The sequence below is a fragment of the Cupressus sempervirens genome, chromosome 1 (assembly GCF_028749045.1).
Source record: "Cupressus sempervirens isolate cs-2001-9-10 chromosome 1, ASM2874904v1, whole genome shotgun sequence".
NCBI lineage: Eukaryota > Viridiplantae > Streptophyta > Pinopsida > Cupressales > Cupressaceae > Cupressus > Cupressus sempervirens.
The window spans coordinates 537,930,811-537,952,109 of record NC_143118.1 but is presented as its reverse complement, the minus strand read 5'-3'; the positions used below and the strand labels follow the sequence as shown (position 1 = coordinate 537,952,109).

Genomic DNA, 21,299 nt, shown 5'->3' with positions numbered 1-21,299 from the left:
GCCTCCTTTTTATCCTAGTTCTTCTGCTTGTGCTAGTGCTAGTCGGTCACATACTGAGACAGAGTCCCACACCAACCTATTGCAGCCTAGAGTGCGGAAAAACAGAATGGATAGTTACTTTGTGCCCCGCACTACTCCTAGTTTCCAACCCACGCTTGAGGGCATGGGTTTGAACAAGGAGATTCATGATGCTGCCAGAAAGGAGATATGCAAATTTTGGTACTTTTGCAACATTCCATTTATTGCAGCCAGGTAATTGATTCTTTTTTCGTTGTTTTCTTTAAAGTTAAAATTAAAAGTAAAAGTAAAACTTAAATTATATTTACTTGTTTTATAGTTTGAGTCTTTGACATCTAAATTTTTATTTGTGATAGGGCTCCTTATTGGCAGAACATGATAGATGCGGTTGCTATTTGTGTTCCGGGGTTTAAAGCCCCAACTGAGGCTGAGTTGAGCGGATACCTCTTGGTTGAGATGGTAGAGGAAATGAGGGTTGAGCTCGAGGAGAACCGAAAGGAGTGGATTTCAAAGGGTTGCACCATCATGACTGATGGTTGGACAGATAGGAGGAATAGAACACTCCTCAATTTTCTTGTATCCTGTGGAGGTAATTGATCATTCTACTTTCCTACATACATAATTGTAAATTTTGATTTGTTGAATTCTAATTTGTTGATGATCCATTTAATTTTAATATTCTAATTCGTTGTTTTGTTACTTGTAGGATATACCATGTTCATCAAATCCATTGATGCTTCTGCACATGTAAAAAATGCCACATACTTATGTAAGGCTATTGAGGAAGTCATAGCAGAAGTGGGAGAACAAAATGTGATCCAGGTGGTGACGGATAATGCAGCAAGTTATGTTGCTGCAGGTAAACTTTTAACTTTTCAAGTTTTGAAAATAAATTTATTTGAATTTTGAAAGTTGAATTTCTAATTGACTTAAAATTGTTGTAGGTAAACTTTTGATGGAGAGGCACCCCACCATATTTTGGTCCCCTTGTCGGCACATTGCATTGACCTCATGTTGGAGGAAATTGGCAAACTTGAGTTTGTCAAGTCATGTGTGGAAAGGGCAAAAAACATATGCAAATTCATTTATAATCATTCATTTGTCCTTAGCACAATGAGGAAGTATACAGAAGGCAAGGAGTTAGCTCGCCCAGGTATCACGAGGTTTGCCTCGAATTTCATCACCTTGCAGTCCTTGTTGACATCAAGGGATGAATTGAGGAGCATGTTTGTTGGGCGGGAGTGGATTTCCTCTTCCTATGCTACGACCACTGTAGGGATAGATGTGGCGGATTGCATATTTGATGAGGATGGTTTTTGGAAACCTGCTAGAGAAATCCTGCAAGTAAATTTATTGCAATTTAACATTTAATATTTTACTTTTACTTTAAGTTATATTATTTTATGTTTAAGTTTTGACTCAAGTTTTTTGTTTTACTTTATATGTAGGTCACTGAGCCCCTTGTAGCTTTGCTACGAACTGCTGATGGGGAGAAGCCCTCTATGGGCTACATTTATGAGGGCATGGATAGGGCCAAGGAGGCCATCAAAGCCCAATATGCAGGAGTGCAGGAGAGGTATGGCCCTATTTGGGACATCATCGATAGGAGATGGCAGAATCAGCTCCATCGACCCATCCATGCAGCAGCTTACTTTCTGAATCCGGCATATCGTTTCCGTCCTGAGTTCAAGGCGGATGCAGAGGTTCTCACTGGCTTATACACAGTGATTCAGAGGTTGAGTAGCGATGAAGATAGTGCTGCTGCGATTGTTGAGCTAGACCAGTTCAACAATAAAGAGGGGCCACTTTTCTCTGGCAGGATGGCCATAAATGCTCAGACAACACTACAGCCAGGTAAAAATTAAATAATATATTGAATATTCAATGTTCATGAATCTAGATTCTAATCTTAAAGTTGATTATGTAATTTTAGAGTTAACTTGTAATTTGTAAATGAGACTAATTGTTTCTATTTTCAATTTTTCCCTTATTGCAGATAGATGGTGGCAAATGTTTGGGGCCACAACCCCAAAACTTCAAAAAATTGCCATTCGTATTCTGAGTCAACCAAGCAGCGCTTCTGGATGTGAGCGCAGTTGGTCCATGTTCGAGCACATCCATTCGAAGAGGAGAAACAGGTTGACAGTGCAGAAGTTGAATGATATTGTCTTTGTTCATTACAACCTCCGTCTTAGGATCAGACAGATTTTAGGCACTGACTCCTCTCCGATCATTCTAGAGGAGATTGATCTAGAATCAGAGTGGCTCACAGAGGTTGTGGATCCAATCTTCACTGAGGAAGACCGTGTGTGGGTTGACCAGGTGGATATAGAGGCTGAGGCAGCTAGAGCACGTTCTTCAGGCATTGGTAGACGCACACGTGCACGCACAGGCACAGGCCCTAGCGACGTTCATGAGCCCATCTTACATGCGGGAGATATGGCTCAGCAGTCCTCTAGGACCTACATTAGACGCCTTGCTACTAGGCAGACTGGATACTCAGAGGCTGAGGCTGAGGCTGCAGCCGAGCTTCAGGATGATGTTGAGGATGATGATGATGACTATGAGTCTGAGGCTTGAGCTGGAGCCTTGTTTTTATATTTTGTTTACAGATATTGATACTGAATTATTGATAGACATATGTTTCAAACTTTCATGGATCTTCATCTTAGATTCTTACATACATTTATGATTTGATGTCTTATGGATCATCTTACATACATTCTATGATTTAAATCATTATGATCATTTGATTTCTATTTACTTCAGCTAGCCTACAATTTACATTTTAGATAACAAAGTTACATATGTGATAGATTTTATGTTCCATGTTTATGTATGTTAAGTTTTAACTTCTATTTGATGATGTTATAGTGTGTTTAAGTTATATTCAATAAAGGGTGCATGAAATAAGTTTTAAATTGTTAAAATCTTTAAATTTAAAGAGTTTTTTCAAATTTGCCGATTCATCGCCAATTCATTGCCGATTCACGATTCGATTCGGCCTTGCCGATTCCGATCCGATTCCGATTCTTGTTACTTTGATATATATATATAACTTTATTGCCATATTTTATTGTGTTTTACTGAATTTGATGTTTAAGGAACATCACACAAAGATCAACTTACATCTAAGATAGTGGCTTTAATGGATTTCCTTATAAATTGTTCAAGTGAGTGAAAAAATTGTCCTAATTGTAGTCTAGTGACAAATAAGCAATGTTAATTACGGATGTAAGAAAAAGAAAACAGGTAGGATTCCTTCCTATTAAGCTACCTCATTATCAATACAAATCATTGGCAAACATTAAGAACCAAGAAAGTCGAAATAAAATACACCATGCACTTTTATGTCATGAAATTTTCCTTTGACAACAAAATCTAGCAAACAGCAACCCATTCATGAGTTTTCAGACCTTGCTTGCAGCATAATATTGACCAAAAAGTTTAGCAGTAATCATAAATGTTTTCATTCTGCAATCCAATGGCAGCTCTGGCAAATGAACCTAAACAGAAAACATGTGAGTTTCCTTCGGAGGGTTTAAACCAGGATACCAGCTGCAAATACAAGGACCATTCATGCCCAAAAACCAATGGCCCTCATGTTGAATTCTAAAATAGTGCTCCAAGCGGGAAAACGAAAAAGGAACACATTCAATATTGCAGTTACCACAACCTGCCCACTAAACTTCAATATTTGAACAGTCCATTTACGCATAGTTTGAATATTGTGGTGACTACCCAAAAACATTCCTACAAGAAAAACTCCACAAGCTTGTCGCAGACTCATTTTGAAGAGAATCAGGAATAATGAATTCCATTTGTCTTTCAAACCCTCCAAGGCTCAGCAATAGGAGGGGAAGCAAACACCTCTGAGGTCCCACCCCAACCCATCATAGCACAGATGATACATTTATACTTTGATACTTTATGATGCAATATTTGGACACATCTTAGACTGATTAGAAAGGGATTTACATATTATTTGATGCTATGAGATGATTTACATTATGTTTATTTCACTTATGATGATGATTAGGACCTATTTTATATGCTTTGATGTCTATACATTCAAATGTTTATGTTGGTAATGTAAATTCAATTGAGATTAGAATTGGAATTGACATATGGACTATGTATTTAAGACAACTAATGAAATTTCCTATAGCATGGAATGGAATAAAGTTTGTGCTAATATTATAGTAGGAATTATGTTTTGAAAATTAAGCTACTTAGGAAGAATAATCAACAATTAAAATGCATTTGAAGATGCCAAAATACTAGTGAGTAATTGCTAAATAAATAAAGTGAACCCAAGGTTAGCAAAAATTCGAACATTAAATGGTTAATGGCAAAAGTGAACATTTTTATATGCTTAACTGAAGTATTGTTATAAACTGAACAATCTGTAGGTTTAATTAAACTATGGTTAAAATTGACACACAGGTTAAATGATTAAGAATCCATTATCTTCCTAACTAGTTGTAAGTTTAATTGATCTATTGTAGAGATCACCTGATTGGTTGGGTAATTATATTGATTACTTTAGATTAATCCAACTATAGTGAAATCATAGAAAAGGAAAATATTACAAAATTTGTATGCTAGTATATCACATTTAACCATTTGAAACCTGGCTAAAATGTTTCAGCATTATGTTAAGTCATCAAGTTGTTGAACTAAGTACATTAGCGTGGCTAGATAAGTAGATTTTAGTCAAACATTAAGTCAATTTATAGGGTAACATAACATGCTTTGCCTATTACTTTTAATTACCGTTATTCTGCTACTTTTTTTTTAATGTAAATCGTTAAGTTGTTGTGTGTGGTTGTCTACTGGTTGTTGGCTGGCTTTTTGCCAGTTGTGCCACCACTGTTGTAATGGGCCAGCCCCCTAGTTTGGCTGCTTTTATATCAAAAACATGCTTTGCCTATTAAAATTGGTTATAGCATCCTTGGAAAGGAAAACCCTCACTAGGACTATTATCAAAAGAAACTGCTTATCGATCGGATTACCTTCAGATCATGAAAGTTATTAGCCGAACTTTAACCCAATTAATAAAACTAGATTCAAACTTTAAACCTTTATGTTGTTGAGGGGAGTTGGCTTTGTCAGCTGTGATGGTGAGACAACCACACGGTAGGCACTAGTCATGATACCCCTCACATTGCTCTCGTGTTAAATCATTCATCTTTTGCTTGCAATTGTATTCCTATCATTGGGGTATTACAATTGTATAACTTAATAAGTAGTGCATTTTTTTAAAATGATGGTGTGTTTTTGCCCTAATTTTTGGCATGACAACACCATCCAGCCATCTTCAAGAGCCAAACCTAAAGGAGGACCAACACCCTCAGAATCCACAATGTTAACTCAACTCTAGCGAGAGAAGAGACAACCACCCCCTTATCAGCTCCCACAATTTTTTCCAAAGCATCCTCACAAAGCTTGGGGTATCAGAAAGACAGAAAATTGTCTCATCCTCCACTAACTTAGACAAAGGGACATTTTCTTTCATTAAAGGTGGGAGAGAGATTATTCCCATTTACAGCCCTGTCATTTGATATGGAGGATGTAGCTCCCAAGTGAGGTGAGAAAAATCCATTTTTCAACACAAAAAACTCACTCCCATCAGAGGCTTCCAAATCTGCACACAGAGCCTTCTTTTTCTTCAATTGCATTTCCAACAAAATGTGTCCAAAAGGAGCTCCTCCTCCTCATCAGATACATCAATCCCACTAAAAGGGAAGAAACAAGAAGCAGATGAAGGGGAAGAAAGATCTTCTTCCACCAAATCAAGGACCCCCTTGCTCCAAGAATTGTCCCGCAAGGCCTCCAACACTTTAGAAATCCCCTCAAAAAATAAAGACCCAATAGACTGCCACAGAAAAACCCCTAGTGCAGCCTTAATTAACAGAAGAGACGCCAAGAAGCAGGCTGTCAACAGCACCTCCTGTGTCTTTGCCACTTGATCCCTCACCATCACTGGAACAGGAGGAATCAACAGCCCCAGCTTCAGCACAAACTCCTGCCCTCTCCTGTGTGCTCCTGCCTGAACTCCCGCTTTCCTCCATTTCTTGTTGGTTTCAATTTATCTTTTAAATTACAGTGGGGAAGACTTTATAAAAGCTATGTTGTCTATCATATTTTATCAACATTTCAAAGTCATATGTCAGACATTATAACTCTGATTATTTAGCTGTCAATTACTGCAACCACAACATTGCACATGGTAGATTATTGCTGCTATTGTTGAACATTTGAATGTACTCAAATTCTATTATTAGTAGAATAAGGACTTGCATCTGTTATTTGCTGAGTTACTGTTTAGAATGGAATGGTAATAATGTGATGCAAACAGTGTTAAATATGAGTTTGACAAGAAAAATGCCAAAACCTGATATAATTTGACTGAAATATTTCACATTGAAAAGGGTTTACATTCAGATTTGCATAACATTTTGTTTCAGGACATTACAATTGATCTTGGATGGACTAAGCATCATTCAATTCATTAATACTCTAGATACTTATCGAAACCTATTTATCATATTTTAACAACGTTTAGAACAAGAATTTCCAACACGGTAGGACACATCAGGCCTAATTATATAGGATTCTTCAGTTGTATGTTGTGACCCTAAAATGTGACCTAGTGTCTCCATGTTCCTTGTCCATTCAAACATGCTCATTATATATTACCCTAAAACATATAAAATAAACCTATAATTTCATCCATCCATATTCACCAATTACATTATATTTTCTACTGTGTGTGTAAATATATAAATATATCTTATATGTACTATTTGTACATTGAAGATATAATACAAATGCAAAATACATTATCACAACAAAATGCAATGCTGATTACGGGTTCCAATTCACACCATGCATATGTTCAAATGACAACAGACTAATATTGGATACAAAGAAACATAAAAAGTTATTTGCAATAGCCAAGTCAAAGAATTAAGATGGGGAAAATAAAAATTAAAAATCTAATGATTCCTAAATGCAATTGATAAATTCAGGTCAATACTATATATCACAAAAGGAGAAATAAACATAAAACATGCGCATTCAAGTTGGCATACATGCATTGTGTCAAAGACAATTATTCTACAGACTCACTTCAAAGAACAGAACTTCGAATAGTAAAGGATATTTATAGCAATAGATAAGGAAACAAGCAAAAGAATATTGCAACATGACAGACAGTCTGGGATTCCACACTTGCTTCAAATATTTTGAAAAGCAGACTGAGGTTTGTGCATGCAACTGTACTTACAAACAAAACTAAAGAAGATAACTATTGCCACTAAAGCTAAAGATTCCAAATGTTTTTGAATTTGAGACGTATATGCTTTTTGTGCTACGAAATTATTAGCAATACTCTTGAAAAGAAAAGATGACAAACTACTTTCTAAGCTCATCATCACCAGCAATGAATATTTGATAGTTTCATTTTAATATCTAGCGTTCACATTCATTAGCTCTACCTACAAAGAATACAAACCATGGACTTGGAGTTAGAATAAACCATTAGGAGTAACACATCCAATGGAAGAATGGTAAGGTACCTGGTCAAGATTGTTATATGCTTTCACAAGAACAGAATAGTAAACCTTTTGAGTTTTGTCTTTCTCCCTCTCTTCTGCCTCGTCAATGTAAGCAACACGTAAAGAAGGATATCTGCAGCCAGTACCAGTTTATTTGTCAACTTGTTAATAACTGAATCTAGTATCTACAGACAAGAACTATCAATTCGGTTTTACCCCAACAAAGAATTCAAGGCAAATATTTGTGGACTTACGTCACCATAAGGTTTAAAATATCATTTGCACGAGAATCACTGGATCTTTTCTGTATACCATACAGTTGGCAGGAAACAACATATGTAAATTTCAAGTCAGCCACTGCCTGCAATTGTGCCCATAACGATCGTTGTACCTTCTTTGACTCTTCGGGTAGTGATTCCTGCATCTTGTATCCCTTCATAATTTCTGCAGAATGAATGAAGTACATTAGATGACAATAATCTTCAGAGAGCATATGTTACAGTTTTACTGAAGACAATTTAACCAAATAAATCAATCACAAAATTAGCACCACTCATAGGCATAATCCAGTTATATATCATGTGCTGAGCTTATAAACCAGTGCAAACAGATTCACACCGTCATCATTTGCCATGTCCAGAAAGGACTGGAGTTCCAGGGCTTTTCTGTAGTACATCATTCCTCTAACTGCAAAATGAAAACCAAATATGCAATGGTTGCAACATAAAAAACGCAATATTTCAAGCTTTTAATTTCACTAGTTTATACTTCTGTTATTTATTCTTCAAACCTGTTCTGGTGAGGGTCTGCCCTCGATAAGATGCCCAGTGGCGAAGCTCCTGCATTTTATCTTCGTTGCCAAGAACCTCCTCCTCAGTTTCACATCCTATGCGCTCAAGAAAGTTTTTCCACTCATCTTTTTAACAAGCACAGAAAGCAATGAGTGTTACAGAATTTGATATCCAAATTGCCAAAACTGATTGTTTCAGACATGTAAATATCCATGCATACACCAACCTGGATAAATTTTCTGCAGATAGAAGACAATGGAAACCCCATCTTCATTTTCTTTCTGAAGTTCTTTCATCGAGTATAAAACTTCTTCCGTGTAATAAGGGGTCATGACACTGGAAAATAAAGCAAACGAACAGAAATTATAACCAATTTTCATGCCTGAAAGGTGTTTGAGACAACAGAAATTTATATTTCTACATATATAAATCAATATTGACAAAACATATTATAATTACCAAACAAGTATTGATATAGCATTGTATTCCTATAACAAGACTCAAGTATAGCTGGGTTTGCAAAGAAGAATATACTAGAAATGTTTCTGGAAAATTATACAATATAATACAATGGTTGAACCATAAAGCTTACAGCCTAACATATCATGTATAAATTCAACACACAACATTTCTAAAATTTACTTCAGAAAGATGCAACTAATAAAGTTTTCAACTTTTTCTTCAGAGCTAAATACAATCATCAATCATATAATTTCAAATAAGAAAAGTGCACGCTGTGCCCTTATGGTCTCTTTACCTACAGCTACTTTGGTCTCGTAGTAAATAATCCACAGACCAAACCCCTTCACCAGCTTTTCCTATACCCTCTAGTAGACTAAAAGCGAGAACATGTGCCCTAGACAAGGCAATGCTGGCAGCCTTGTCCTGCCTATTAAGCTATCCCCCTATTTCCCTTGACACTTTCAGACTAAGTCACAGGATGCGTTGAATTTCCTTAATGAAATTTGAATTTCAGCAAATTCTCATTCTTTCCGAACTTCATCCGAATTTTATGATATTTAATATAATATTATTTTATTTTAAATAAAATTTGGTTATTTAGTTTTATTATTTAACAATGTCTAACTAATTTGTGTATATACTATATATAACTTATATTTAAACATAAATAATTTTATATGAGGTAAATTCAATATTGATTTTTTGTCGAATTTATACCCTTGCCAAATTCCATCTGAATTTAATGATAGACGAACTCGAATTTGAATTCCAACCTTGCGACTTAGCTTTCAGATAACTTCGCCATTCCCGCTCACTGGCATGGCAACACACACTGAATAGAGCACAAACAATCTCACATTTGACAACAAACCTTAGGTTATTAGTTCATATCAGATTATCTGATCTTTCTATTTACATCAGCTTTTGATCCCATGTTGTGCTTAGCCCTAAAATTAGTCTTTCCATTTTTTGATTTCTTATCTGATTTTTCTATTCTGACCAACTCATTCTCAGATCTAGAATTTATGTGCTTTAATCGTCTTATCTTAATTCACATACATTAGATTGTATTGCAAAACATACTCTGAGGTTTCAACTTTTAAGTATTGCCCTAGATTGTACACTCCTATTGCTATGGCTTACTTGAGTCCCCTCTTGCGGAAATAGCAAATCAATCAAAGTAAGGTAAGAGCCGCCAAATAGAAAATCAATGAAGTTCAATTCAATTACAATCCTTGTGTGGAATAGCTCACTAGTTTAATGGCTTTCAAGTTTCACCAACTAAACGGCTACGGAAGCCAAGGGATTTTTGTTCTATGTCCAATAATAGACAAGCAAAATGCCCATGTTGTAGTTCTTGCTAGAAACCATGTTGGGGACATTATGATAAATTCTGGCTATCTTATGTATAATGATTTGACAGTTGTTACGATAATGAAATTTAATACTTACCCTTATATGAATCATTAGAAATTCAAACACAAAGATTATCAACTCATTAGAAGGGCCCTTAAGGTGGCTTAATTTTAAATATTAAAAGTACATTATGATGTGTTAAGGTTGTTAGGGTATTATGTACAAGAGGTTGTACTTCCGTATTGGGATGAGTTATTTGGTTGTTCAAAATTATAGTTTAAATCATAGACATTGCATGTGTTTCCCTAGGATACAATCACATACCTAGGTGATAAAAAATTAATGGACTTGGATAATTATGATGATGGATATGAATCAAGGGTTTTATGGTTTAGGTGTTTTAATGGAAATTGATATTATTTGATACGTTCATATTTTGATACCCTATGATTTGAGACTTGCTATATTGTTTGACTATTTAAACATTGATTTGTACTAATGATGCTATGTGGTGTCTTACCTTATGATAATGATGTTATTTACGATACCTTGATGCTCATGTTATACACATTCAAATAGTTCATTTTGATAATAGTAAAGTGATGTGATCAACATTAGATTCTGAATAATTTGATGAGTTGTGTTCAAAAAAGTTTAATACTGAGATTGAAGGATTATATCACATTGTTGAAGTATGTGTGTTTTCTATGAATATTGCTTAGAAAAGATAAGTTCATTCAAAGGAAATTATGGACGTTAAAGGGTTGATCCAATCATGTAAGTTTGTTATATTTAATCAATGTGCAAAAATGGGAAAAGTTTATGAGATTTAGAATGTTTTGGTCAATTTGATTATGCAAATTTAGCTTATATATAAAAGTAATTTTTATCAAACTACTAATATTTGAATTGAGTGTACAGGAAAGTTTACCATGGAATTAATAGGAGAATAAATAACCAACTCTATGTGCAAAGTGTAAAACCAAGGTTGAAACTAATGCAGAGATTCGAACCTCCTTGTCAAGTGATTTAATTTGTAATCATAATTTGAATGTATGTATCTATGTAATCGTAATTTGAATGTATGCTTATCCTCTTGTTTGTTCCATGGCATGTTAAAAGTAGTTTTATTAGGCATTGAAGAATATATGTGGATGACTCTATAACCAACTCGTTGGATTCCATTTCACCTAAGCCTAATAGTTAAAGCAATTTGATTTTCCCTCATGTGCATCTCTTCTTCCTTTCCTCTTTCGGATTTAGATGATTAATTTGCTTTTATAATAGCAGTAAGGGTCACAAAATTTCAAGACAATCTACTATAGTCATTCTATTGGGTGTGATAGGTTGTCCTAATCCATTTTGCCCGAATTTTTGTGTCAATTGTCCTGTATTTTGTCACCACAAAATGTAGGTAATAGTACGAAACTTTTCCAAACTAGTTTCGCATCTCTCCAAGTTTAATTTGATATTCAATTGCTCAATGTTGATCAATCAATCAACTCCAATTCGTATATCAAGTCATTTTACTAAAGGCTTTCGTCAAGTCTTTTTCATGTTGCTTTTTTTCGAGCCTATTCTTGATTTTTTAGACCTTCACCATCCTTTTCTTTGCTCTTGATTTTGCATTTGTTGGTTTTTAGTCCTTTGGTCTTGCTCAAGTCATGGCTTTCAGTTTCTCCTTCGATTTGATCTAACCTAGAGCTCAATCGGAGTTGTCAATCAAGAGATATGATCGTTTTAGTGCCCAAAAAGTGGATCTTTTTGATGCAACAGCACAAATTAAAAATATCATATTATATTTTTAATTTGACATTCACTTTTTGAAAAAAAAATAACTTAAATTCACTTTATGTTATGTTTTTAAGTTACTTTATCATTTAAATTTCCACTTAAAGTAACTATAGCACACTTTATGTTATAATTTAAAGTTGAGTTGTTTTTTGATTTTTCACTTAAAGTGACTATATCAACTATATAGTTCAGTTTAATTTTTAACATTTAAATCAAATGCTCATATAAATGTTACTTTTTAAATTAAGTTTATATTTTATATTTTTAATATGATATGTAAATATGGTTTATGTCTCATTAAGTAACATTTTAATGAAATTAAATTGACATATGCTTATTTAATCACTTAAGTTATCAAAAGTGGACATTTTATATGCCATTACATGTAAAATCCATCAAAAGTGGACATTTTACATGTTATTGCATATAAAGTTCAACTTCGAAACATAAGGTCATCAAAAGTGGACTTTTTTGGTGTCATTGCATCTAAAGGTGAGTTTTATGACTTAAATGTACTATTGCATCCAAAACATGAGCTTTCACTTAAAATATGCAATCCATCCCAGAAGGAGCAATTTTCACCTTATGCATATTTTAAAACATGCCATGCCTCTCTAAAGGAGCGATTCGCATCATGAGGAGTTTTTAAACATACAATCCATCCCAAAAGATGCGATTTGTATCTTATGCATATTTTAAAACATGTTTTGCCTCCTAAAAGGTCTGATTTGCACTAAAGCTCATGTATTTGCTCTCAAGCAACCCAACTTTGGAAGAACACATGCAAAGAGCCTCCAAAAACCCAATTTTGAAGATTCTGGGAGATTTACTTAATAGTTTTTCACAAAATCTTCTCAACTAAGGTCACTTTTGCTTAGCCATGGATTTCAAGCAATAGAAATCGATTTATCTTGCTAAAAAGCATTTTTCCAAGCTCTATCCAAAGGCACGTTTTTGGTAAAAACTCCAAATAAATCCATTTTTAGCTCACATTTTTGCCCAAGGATGAATCAATTTGGCTTTTGAGGTGTTATACATTGCATTGTGACTCATGTTTTGGTGTTTAACAACCAAAACGTTTTTGTTACATGCCTTGGAGAAACATGTTTTTGGTAAAAAAACGTCCCATAGCATGTGCAACCTGATTGAGCCCAAATTTTGGGGCATCCATTTGAGGAAAATGCAGCAACCAACCGGCATGAGAGAGGATTCTTGTCTCTAATAAAGTTTTGTTGCCCAGCATGACACAATTATAATCAGATATTGCATAGCTGGAACTGTCGAACACAATTTGATGTCAGGGAAATCTAAAAGAGTCAGGGTGGACAATAGAACACACATTGATGTTCGTTGTCAGGTGCATATGTTATCATTCAGCGCCCATACAGATGCAAAAGGAATCATGGACGTTGAAGCATATTTCTCCACGGCATGCAATTCTTGTTCATGAATATGTTTGTCCCTGAATTAAGGACCCAGGCAACACCAGAACAACAAAAGAAGTGGCTTCCTTTAGCAACGAGCATGGCAATCATTGGTTGTTGTGCACAGACAGAACTTAGACATGGCTCTGATGTACAGGGGCTTGAAACTACAGCAACTTTTGATCCATATGCTGACGAATTTATCTTGCACAGTACAACACTTTCATCTACAAAACGGTAGCTAGGAAGCTTGGGTAAAGTTGCAACCCATGCAATAGTGTACATGCTTTCATTGTACAAATAAAGAGTTTTGAGGATCACAAACCTTTGACAACAATAACAGTTGGTGACATTGGTCAGAAGTTTGGGAATGTTGGAAACAATACAGTGGATAATGGTTTCTTGCGCTTTAATCATACACGAATACCTCGTACGAACTTGTTGATGTGGATAGCTGTAGTAACAAGAGAAGGAAAGTATGTATATCCAGATGTTCCCAAACAAATATTATATGAAGGCATGATTGCCACTCGCCAGACCATCTTTTTGGAGGCTTCAGTTGAACTTTCACGTGCTATTACAATAGCTGTGAGGAACAGTGCTGTCAGGCGGCAGTTTGCCATTAATAATGCTAACAGAGAAACACAGAGGCAATTGAAAAATGCAGGAAAGCATGTGGGGGACATAGTTACCTGTGTTCTAATGGTTTGCCTGAGCTATTTGCAGCGTATATACCTGCCTGCACCTATGAGGGTGATAATACATTTCTATATAAACAGGTTGGCAAATTTCTTGTTAAAACAATTTTCAACATGAACAAGAGGTGAAGGCCTCAGGAAACAACTGGATATCTGGCCGACATCGATCTCTACACAACAAAAGATTGTGAAGTATCAAAAGACGATTGGTTTAATCTAGATATTGTCTTGGATGCAATCCATGACTGAATGCAAGCATTCCTGCAGCCTGCCAAAAATAATTATAGTTATGATATACTTGCCAGGGTTATCTATGGACAAGATTCAATTTGATGTTCAATCCTGCCCATCAAGCAATCAGTTTTCTGCAATGATCAAATCTCTGTAACATTGTATGGCACGCGTACAGCAAGGGATTAAACGATCAATCCAAAATGGGCAGGATGGGTGGTTGTGATGGTTAGCTTCCCCGTTAGGTCCCCGCACTCTGTGTGCCGCGGATGAAGCATGCGAGTGAATGGCATTGGCTTTTTCAACTGTGGGAGTTGCTTTTTCAACTGTGGGAGTTGCACAGGTTTGAATCCCATGAAGGGTGACGGCTGCAATCCATATACCAGGGAGTGCTTCACGATTCGTGGTGGATGGAGAGCAGACTATGGGTGTAAGAATCAAGTCGCAGGCATCCCAACAGAAGGAAAATCGTTACAAAATCAATCTTCAATCATTACCCAGCGGCTTATTCCTGATGCATTTTCTTGTGTTTTGTTGCAGGTAGGTGGGTTACGCAGAGATGAAGAGCAAAATGCCCAGGTGGAAGGCCTCATATTGGACGCGATCGATGAACAAGGAGCCTATGCAAGTGTGGAACCCAATATTTTATGCAGAGTCGTGGATGAATTGTTATGTGTGGATGCCAAAGTCTGCAACGCGTATGAAGGAAAAGGCAGGAGATGATTAGCAAGCACGGTGGATATAAGGATTACACGAGCCAATGAAGAAATAAAATATGCTAATTAAACCACCAGCTAAAGAAGTGTTTGTATTTTAAATATTTCATAAGGACTAGCGGTTGGTCATTTGTTTTGAAAGGTTGTGACATTAAAACACAACTCTTCATAAAGACATAACCTTTCAAATTGTGACCTTTCATTGTCTATATATATGAGATGTAAAGTTCAAACAAAGACACTGAGACTGCTTCATTTGAAATCTGTAAACTTTCTATCAATACTATTGGAATCTTTTTGTCTGAAAGAGAAGTTGCAGATCTGAACAAAGCAAAGGAGATTCTGAATTTTCGAGTACTATTTCAGCGCATTGTATGGATCTTATTGTGTTGGATAGAGCATCAAATGATTGAGTGTCTTCAGCACGATTTGTCCAACAATTAAATCAGTAAGAAATTCTATTTGTTTTAGAGTTGAAATATATAAAACTCGTCTTTTATGATTTTATTGTCCATTTGTTTTTAATTTATTAATTCGATAAGTCCATTAAAATTTTCATTGCTGGTCGGATTTGACCAATACAAAGAGTGCAGGATATAATTTCTATCCCATTATTTGTAGCTATTGTGTCCACATAATGGTTAAATCATAATAGACTAGTCTGAATATGCTAAGATGTGAAAATTTGTGGCATCGAATTAATTATGTTATTAACAAATACTATAACAACAATCCTGTAATGTTGTATGTAAGAAATGTATGTTTGACTCTATCACCCAATTAGAATTCAGCACTGATCATAAAAATTGCTCATAAATTTTGAATCCAACGCTGGCATTTCTCTATCCTTTTTCTTTGGCAAATTTGATCTCATTTAGTATTTGTCTATCTTTTTCGTTTCAGAAACACAAAATCTTAAATAAAGTAATCGAAGTTTGAAGATAAATAATTATTAATTACAATCCAGAACGTTTCCTTCATGCTTGCCAATTGAGGAGTTTATTTGATTGCTGTAATCCGCTATAAATCGTCTTGGAATTAAGTTTTGCCATCCAGGATTTAGGTAAACAGGCCTTGGTTCAACGGAACCAAAAGCGCAAAGGATTGGAATCAATCCTGTCAAGTTGGCCAAAATCAGTTAGATACCCAGCATCGAGTAGGTAACCAGTGATTTTGATAACCAACACAACCAACAACGTTGGATATTAGAGCAATGATAGGGCACATTTTTTTGCATCTAACACTATAAATGCCTCATTTGCTGCCTTCTCCCATTAAACCGTGCAAAGTTTGAAAGATTCAAAGTGTTTTTTGAAGAAATTTTCAACATTGGAGCATTTCCCTCCACCATGTTTTGCACTTAATCTTCATGTAAGTGGACAATTTCTTCCTTGCTATTTAATTTGTGCTTATCTTGTTGATTTTATGCACATTATTGCTTGAGCATTGCCACTTGTTGAAATTGATACCATGGGAAGTGCATTTTTCCTTTGAAAATGAAGAAATTGTTCATTTACATGTTTTTGGTTTTTCCCCAAACTCCAAATTCAAAATTGTGTGTTGAAGTGCTTTGCATATTGACATGTTTGAGTCATTTTCGAAAGGTATGTTTTTTCTTTTAAGGTTTTTGTATTTTGCATGTTTGCTTTCCGGTTTTCTCCACTTTGGATACCACCTAACTCTTCCTCTATTGTGTTGTGGTACAACACGTGTCCATATAGCACCAATAGACAAAATTTGGCTCATTAGGTGCCACGCTACCCTATGGCTATACTTCCAATGTGTTGTGGGGTATCCACATGTGGGTGATGTCAAGGAAGAAGTTAATCGCATAATGTGGCGTATACAATGTCTTATGCTAGAGCGTCATGGGCTCATACATCTACTCAACCAATACCAATGCCCAATAGTATATAGCATGGTTCTAGATGCAATTCATCAAGATAATTTGAGGGAGTGCAATGACAAAGGCTTTGCAAGACCCTATAAGCCTACTCTTGATGATGTACATTAGACACTACCACACAACAAGTGCAACAGAGGATTTCTGAATTTTGCAGATTTTTTTGTGTGTTGACTATGGAATCCATCTCTGTTGGCATTAAATCTCTCAAGATCATTTTGATTAATTTCTCCTTGTCCTCCCAAGACATCTTCTTTGCCTTCCCCCTTTCTTGCCAAGAATGCCAAAAACCCCTGTGATGTTCACTATTGAAAAGGAAATGGTGAGGTTGTGTCCAAGGCAACCAAAAACACTCTTGTGCCTATGCCTATCCTAGGAATTTATCATCATTCGCAGCACTAATTCAATGTACAAAAAAATTGACCAAAAATTCTAGGGGTCTATCATCATTCACGCAACTACTTAAAATGTTTATCTCTGATACAAAAAATTGACAATTGTATTGCCCAATGTACCTCAAAACGATTCATTTGCTCCATAATATCATTCTCTAGTGTCTCCTATCACTACTTCCTGCATTCCATCCCATTCAACTATTCAAAAGGCAACATTTTGTGAGATGAAAGTATCCTTTGACACTTGCATTTGTAGCTTTCGCCTTAGTTTCTTCTTGCATGGGTTTGTGTTAATTCTGCCTGCAATCTTGACACCAAAAGGCAACACTCTAGTATCCTTGTTCAATCTTGAAGCACTGTTTGATGGGGATGCTTGTGACTGTTTTATCCAATCTTTCTTTTTTGTTGTTACAGAATCCATCAATAATGATCTCATTTTTGTCGCTATGGAAATCAAATACTAAATAGAAAACTCAATTAGGGTACCTTGTACGTCATCCAATAGGCCCACAACACCAAAAGCAATTTCTCCTCCCAGTCCTCTAGCTCAACTCCTCACAACTTGCTTATTCGTGGCCTCAGCCTGTCCATTAGCTTTGGGATAGTAGAGGCTTGATAGAGCAGAAATAATTGAGCTCTGTGATCATTAACCTGATGACATGATTTACAAAATGCTCCGCTCAATCACTCTTCAACTAGTTGAGGAATATCGTTCTGCATGATGATTTTTTTTGTAAATGAACTTTGTCATACTTAATACAAAATAATCAGGTAGGGCTTGTGCTCCTACTGGCTTACTTAGATATTGCCACCACTATAGCGTATTGACACCTCCAAGCACAACTGGCCTTCAACGGTCTGATAAAATCCAACCTCCACCGTTCAAACAATTCAGCGGCATCAAGTCCCTCATTAGTGGTCTGTTGGTCCTTTGTACCACAACCTATGACCCATTCCTTAGCATTGTTGTACAATGTAGGCCACAATAAGCCTACAAGGACCTTTTGTGTCATGTTCGGTCCTATGTGTCCACTTGTTGAGCCTTTGTGTGCTTCCTACAAAAAAGACTCGAAACTTCTTCCTCCATCACACATCTCTATAGCACTTGGTCAAGCCACATTTTGTACAATAATCCATTAGTCACTACAATGTCCAGGTCTTGCGAACAAATTTCTTTCTTTCTCCTGGCAGCATGCCCCTTAGGAACATGGATGTCAATAGGGGCTCTCCAATGCTTTTGTACCATACCAGCAATACTGCAATGTTGAATAAGTAGAAAGTCATCATTAATCCCTTCTAGTAGCTCTCCAAATTGTATCCTTAATAACTTGTCCACAAAAAGTCATCATTAATCCCTTCTAGTACCTACCCAGATCGTATCCTTGACAACTGGTCTAAAATCACATGTAATATTCCTATCTAAGTATCTTCGTGGAATTGTTGAAATAGCTATGGAAGGAGCAAAGGAAAGGTCGTACGGCCTAATGGTGAGTCACAAGCAAGTAGAATTTCGTCCGTAGGGGAGACCTGGCAGGACTACAATGTTCGTACGGTAAGCAGAGGGTAGTGTATGGTCAAGGATGAAACCGTACAGTAAGGTGAGGTGATGGTCGTATGGTAACAAGGGACACTGTACGGTTGATATGTGGAGGCTATAGGGTATGTAAATGGAGGTCGTATGGTAGATATATGGCAGGTCATACAGTATGCAAATGAAGGTCGTACAATAGAAAGGAGGGCAATACGACTGAACTCTGTGGTCGTACGGGTAGGTGATGTGAAGTTGCACTAAGTGTGGTGAGTGGCAGATGCAGCACGGATGATAAAACAACTTCAGTTATGCACCTTAACGATCAATCCTGAATTCATCAAACAATGCCAAACAAGAATGGAGATTTGAACAAGAATATCCTTCAATTAATATATGCCAATAGATGGTGCTCCGATGTGACAAATCCAAGAGAAGTATTACAGGCGACGGAATAGGGTGAGGGTTGAATCCCACTGAAACCGGAAAGCCACATAGGGAAGATCTTTTCACTTCCAAATTGGCAAACAACAAGGAATCCCAACAGGAATTCACAGTACCAAGAAAATAATCCAAAAGAATGCATACCTACAACTACCTACAAGTCGTGCTTAAATACCCATCAGGAAAACTTTCTGAGGGTGTACAAAGATAGCCGACGGCTACACTTACCTATAGAAACAAAACTAAAATGAGTCTGAGATATTTTAAATCAAATGACAAATTAACAAAGATTTGATTAATAATCTATTTTATGACGCGTATATTACATTGCATGGCTCTTCCCTAGCCGTACAATCATTGTGAAAGTGAACTCTTGCAAATAGAGTAACTACCTGCTGACCCATCTTTGGATGATAGATTTATATACCAAGTACATTGGTGCCTGGTGGTCCACAAAATGTAAACAAGATTGCTAGTAACTAGTGCTTGAACTTCCGTACGATATATATCATCCAGAGAACCTCACTCTCTATTGCAACGTAGCTACTTTCTACCTTTGACAACAACCAACTACCAAAGTAGATGCGATGGTCCTACCCATTGCCACCAACTTGACCCAATGTAGCACCTAAAGCAAAATTTGAAGCATCCACGTCGACAAGGAATTCCTTATCCCAATTTGGCTATGCAAGGATTGGCTCACCCACAACCTTGTCTTTAACTATCAGAAGGCTTCTCTTTGTGTTGTCCCTAGGTGTACAACTTGCCCTTTCGTGTTAGTTTGTTTGACAGGTACGAGACTTGAGCAAAGTTTTTGATAAACCTTTTATAGCACCCTATGTGGCCAAGGAATGACTTTACCCAAGTGACATTTGTGAGGGGATCTATCTCCACAATCACCCTCACCTTGTCGGGGTCTGTTTGCAAACTAGGCTTAAAGATGATGTGTCACAACAATTCTCCCTGCAGCACCATGAATTTGCACTTCTTTAAATTTAGTGCCAACCTTTCTCTTTCATGTGGCTCTAAGCACTCCTGAATGGCTACCAAGTGTGCCTCCTATCCATTGTAGATGGACAAATCATCCAGAAACACCTTGAAGTTTCCTAGTGACATTTCATCAAAAATGTGCAAGATTGTCCTTTGAAAGACCAATCCTGCATCACAGAGACCAAAGGACATTCGGTTGTACACATACACACCATCCACTACTACTAATGTTGTCTTTACTTTATCATCTTCCAAAATGAACATTTGATTGTAACTTGAAAACCCATCCATAAAAGAAACATTTCATGTCTAACAACCTCCTCCAAGATACTTTTAATAAATGGTAAAGGGAAGTGGTCTTTAATGGTGACGAAGTTTATGTCACTCAAGTCCACACAAATGCAAATCAGAGTTACCTCCTTCAATGATATAATGATGGGGGATACCAATTCGCTCATCTACCCTAAAGACAGTGTTCTCTTCTAGCTTTCAAAGTATCTCTTCATTGACCTTTGTGGCATTATTCTTTCTTCATCCAGTATGGTCGCTTTTGCAATAGCACAGCTTCAACCACCAATGGGATGCGGTGTACGCACAACTCTAAAGGTACTACTTTCAAGTCCTTGTATGTCCATGAAACTACATCCTTGCACTCCATGAAGATTTAAAATGTTATTACCTTCAGTATCAGGTTCCATTCGTCCCTACTAATATGTTCCAGGGGTTTGCTTCGTCCCCAAGGTTTGAAATCTGCAAGTAAGGGTTCTTGGTGTAGCATTGGTTTATCCCTATCAAACTTGTGTGTCAGATATTCCCCAAACTCTAGCTGAAACAAGTTATTCTTTGATTCTTTATCAACTTATAACATATTACACTAGAATAGTTTGTAGTCACCCATCTACCAATGGAATAGTCCACTCATTAAAACTTGATCATCCTCAAAGAATACTTCCAATTCTAGAATGCCTTACTCATTAGATCCCATCT

General features: G+C 36.4%; 2 protein-coding genes across 2 annotated transcripts in view; one reads left to right on the top strand and one right to left on the bottom strand.

The window, feature by feature from the left end:
* LOC149578584 (callose synthase 3-like) overlaps nucleotides 1-21,299 on the bottom strand; it is a 134,426-nt gene that overhangs the window by 15,894 nt on the left and 97,233 nt on the right. Inside the window, exons 29-33 of the mRNA XM_089829999.1 lie at nucleotides 8,598-8,707; nucleotides 8,371-8,496; nucleotides 8,199-8,267; nucleotides 7,835-8,024; nucleotides 7,602-7,713 (exon numbers count right to left, since the gene is read on the bottom strand). Coding sequence (XP_089686125.1) covers nucleotides 7,602-7,713; nucleotides 7,835-8,024; nucleotides 8,199-8,267; nucleotides 8,371-8,496; nucleotides 8,598-8,707 — 607 coding nt within the window. The remainder of the gene's footprint in view (nucleotides 1-7,601; nucleotides 7,714-7,834; nucleotides 8,025-8,198; nucleotides 8,268-8,370; nucleotides 8,497-8,597; nucleotides 8,708-21,299) is intronic.
* LOC149578585 (uncharacterized) lies at nucleotides 1,445-2,781 on the top strand. Its single transcript, XM_089830006.1, has 2 exons — nucleotides 1,445-1,872; nucleotides 2,015-2,781. The coding sequence occupies exons 1-2, from the start codon at nucleotides 1,521-1,523 to the stop codon at nucleotides 2,596-2,598; spliced, it is 936 nt and encodes a 311-aa protein (XP_089686132.1). The 5' UTR covers nucleotides 1,445-1,520; the 3' UTR covers nucleotides 2,599-2,781.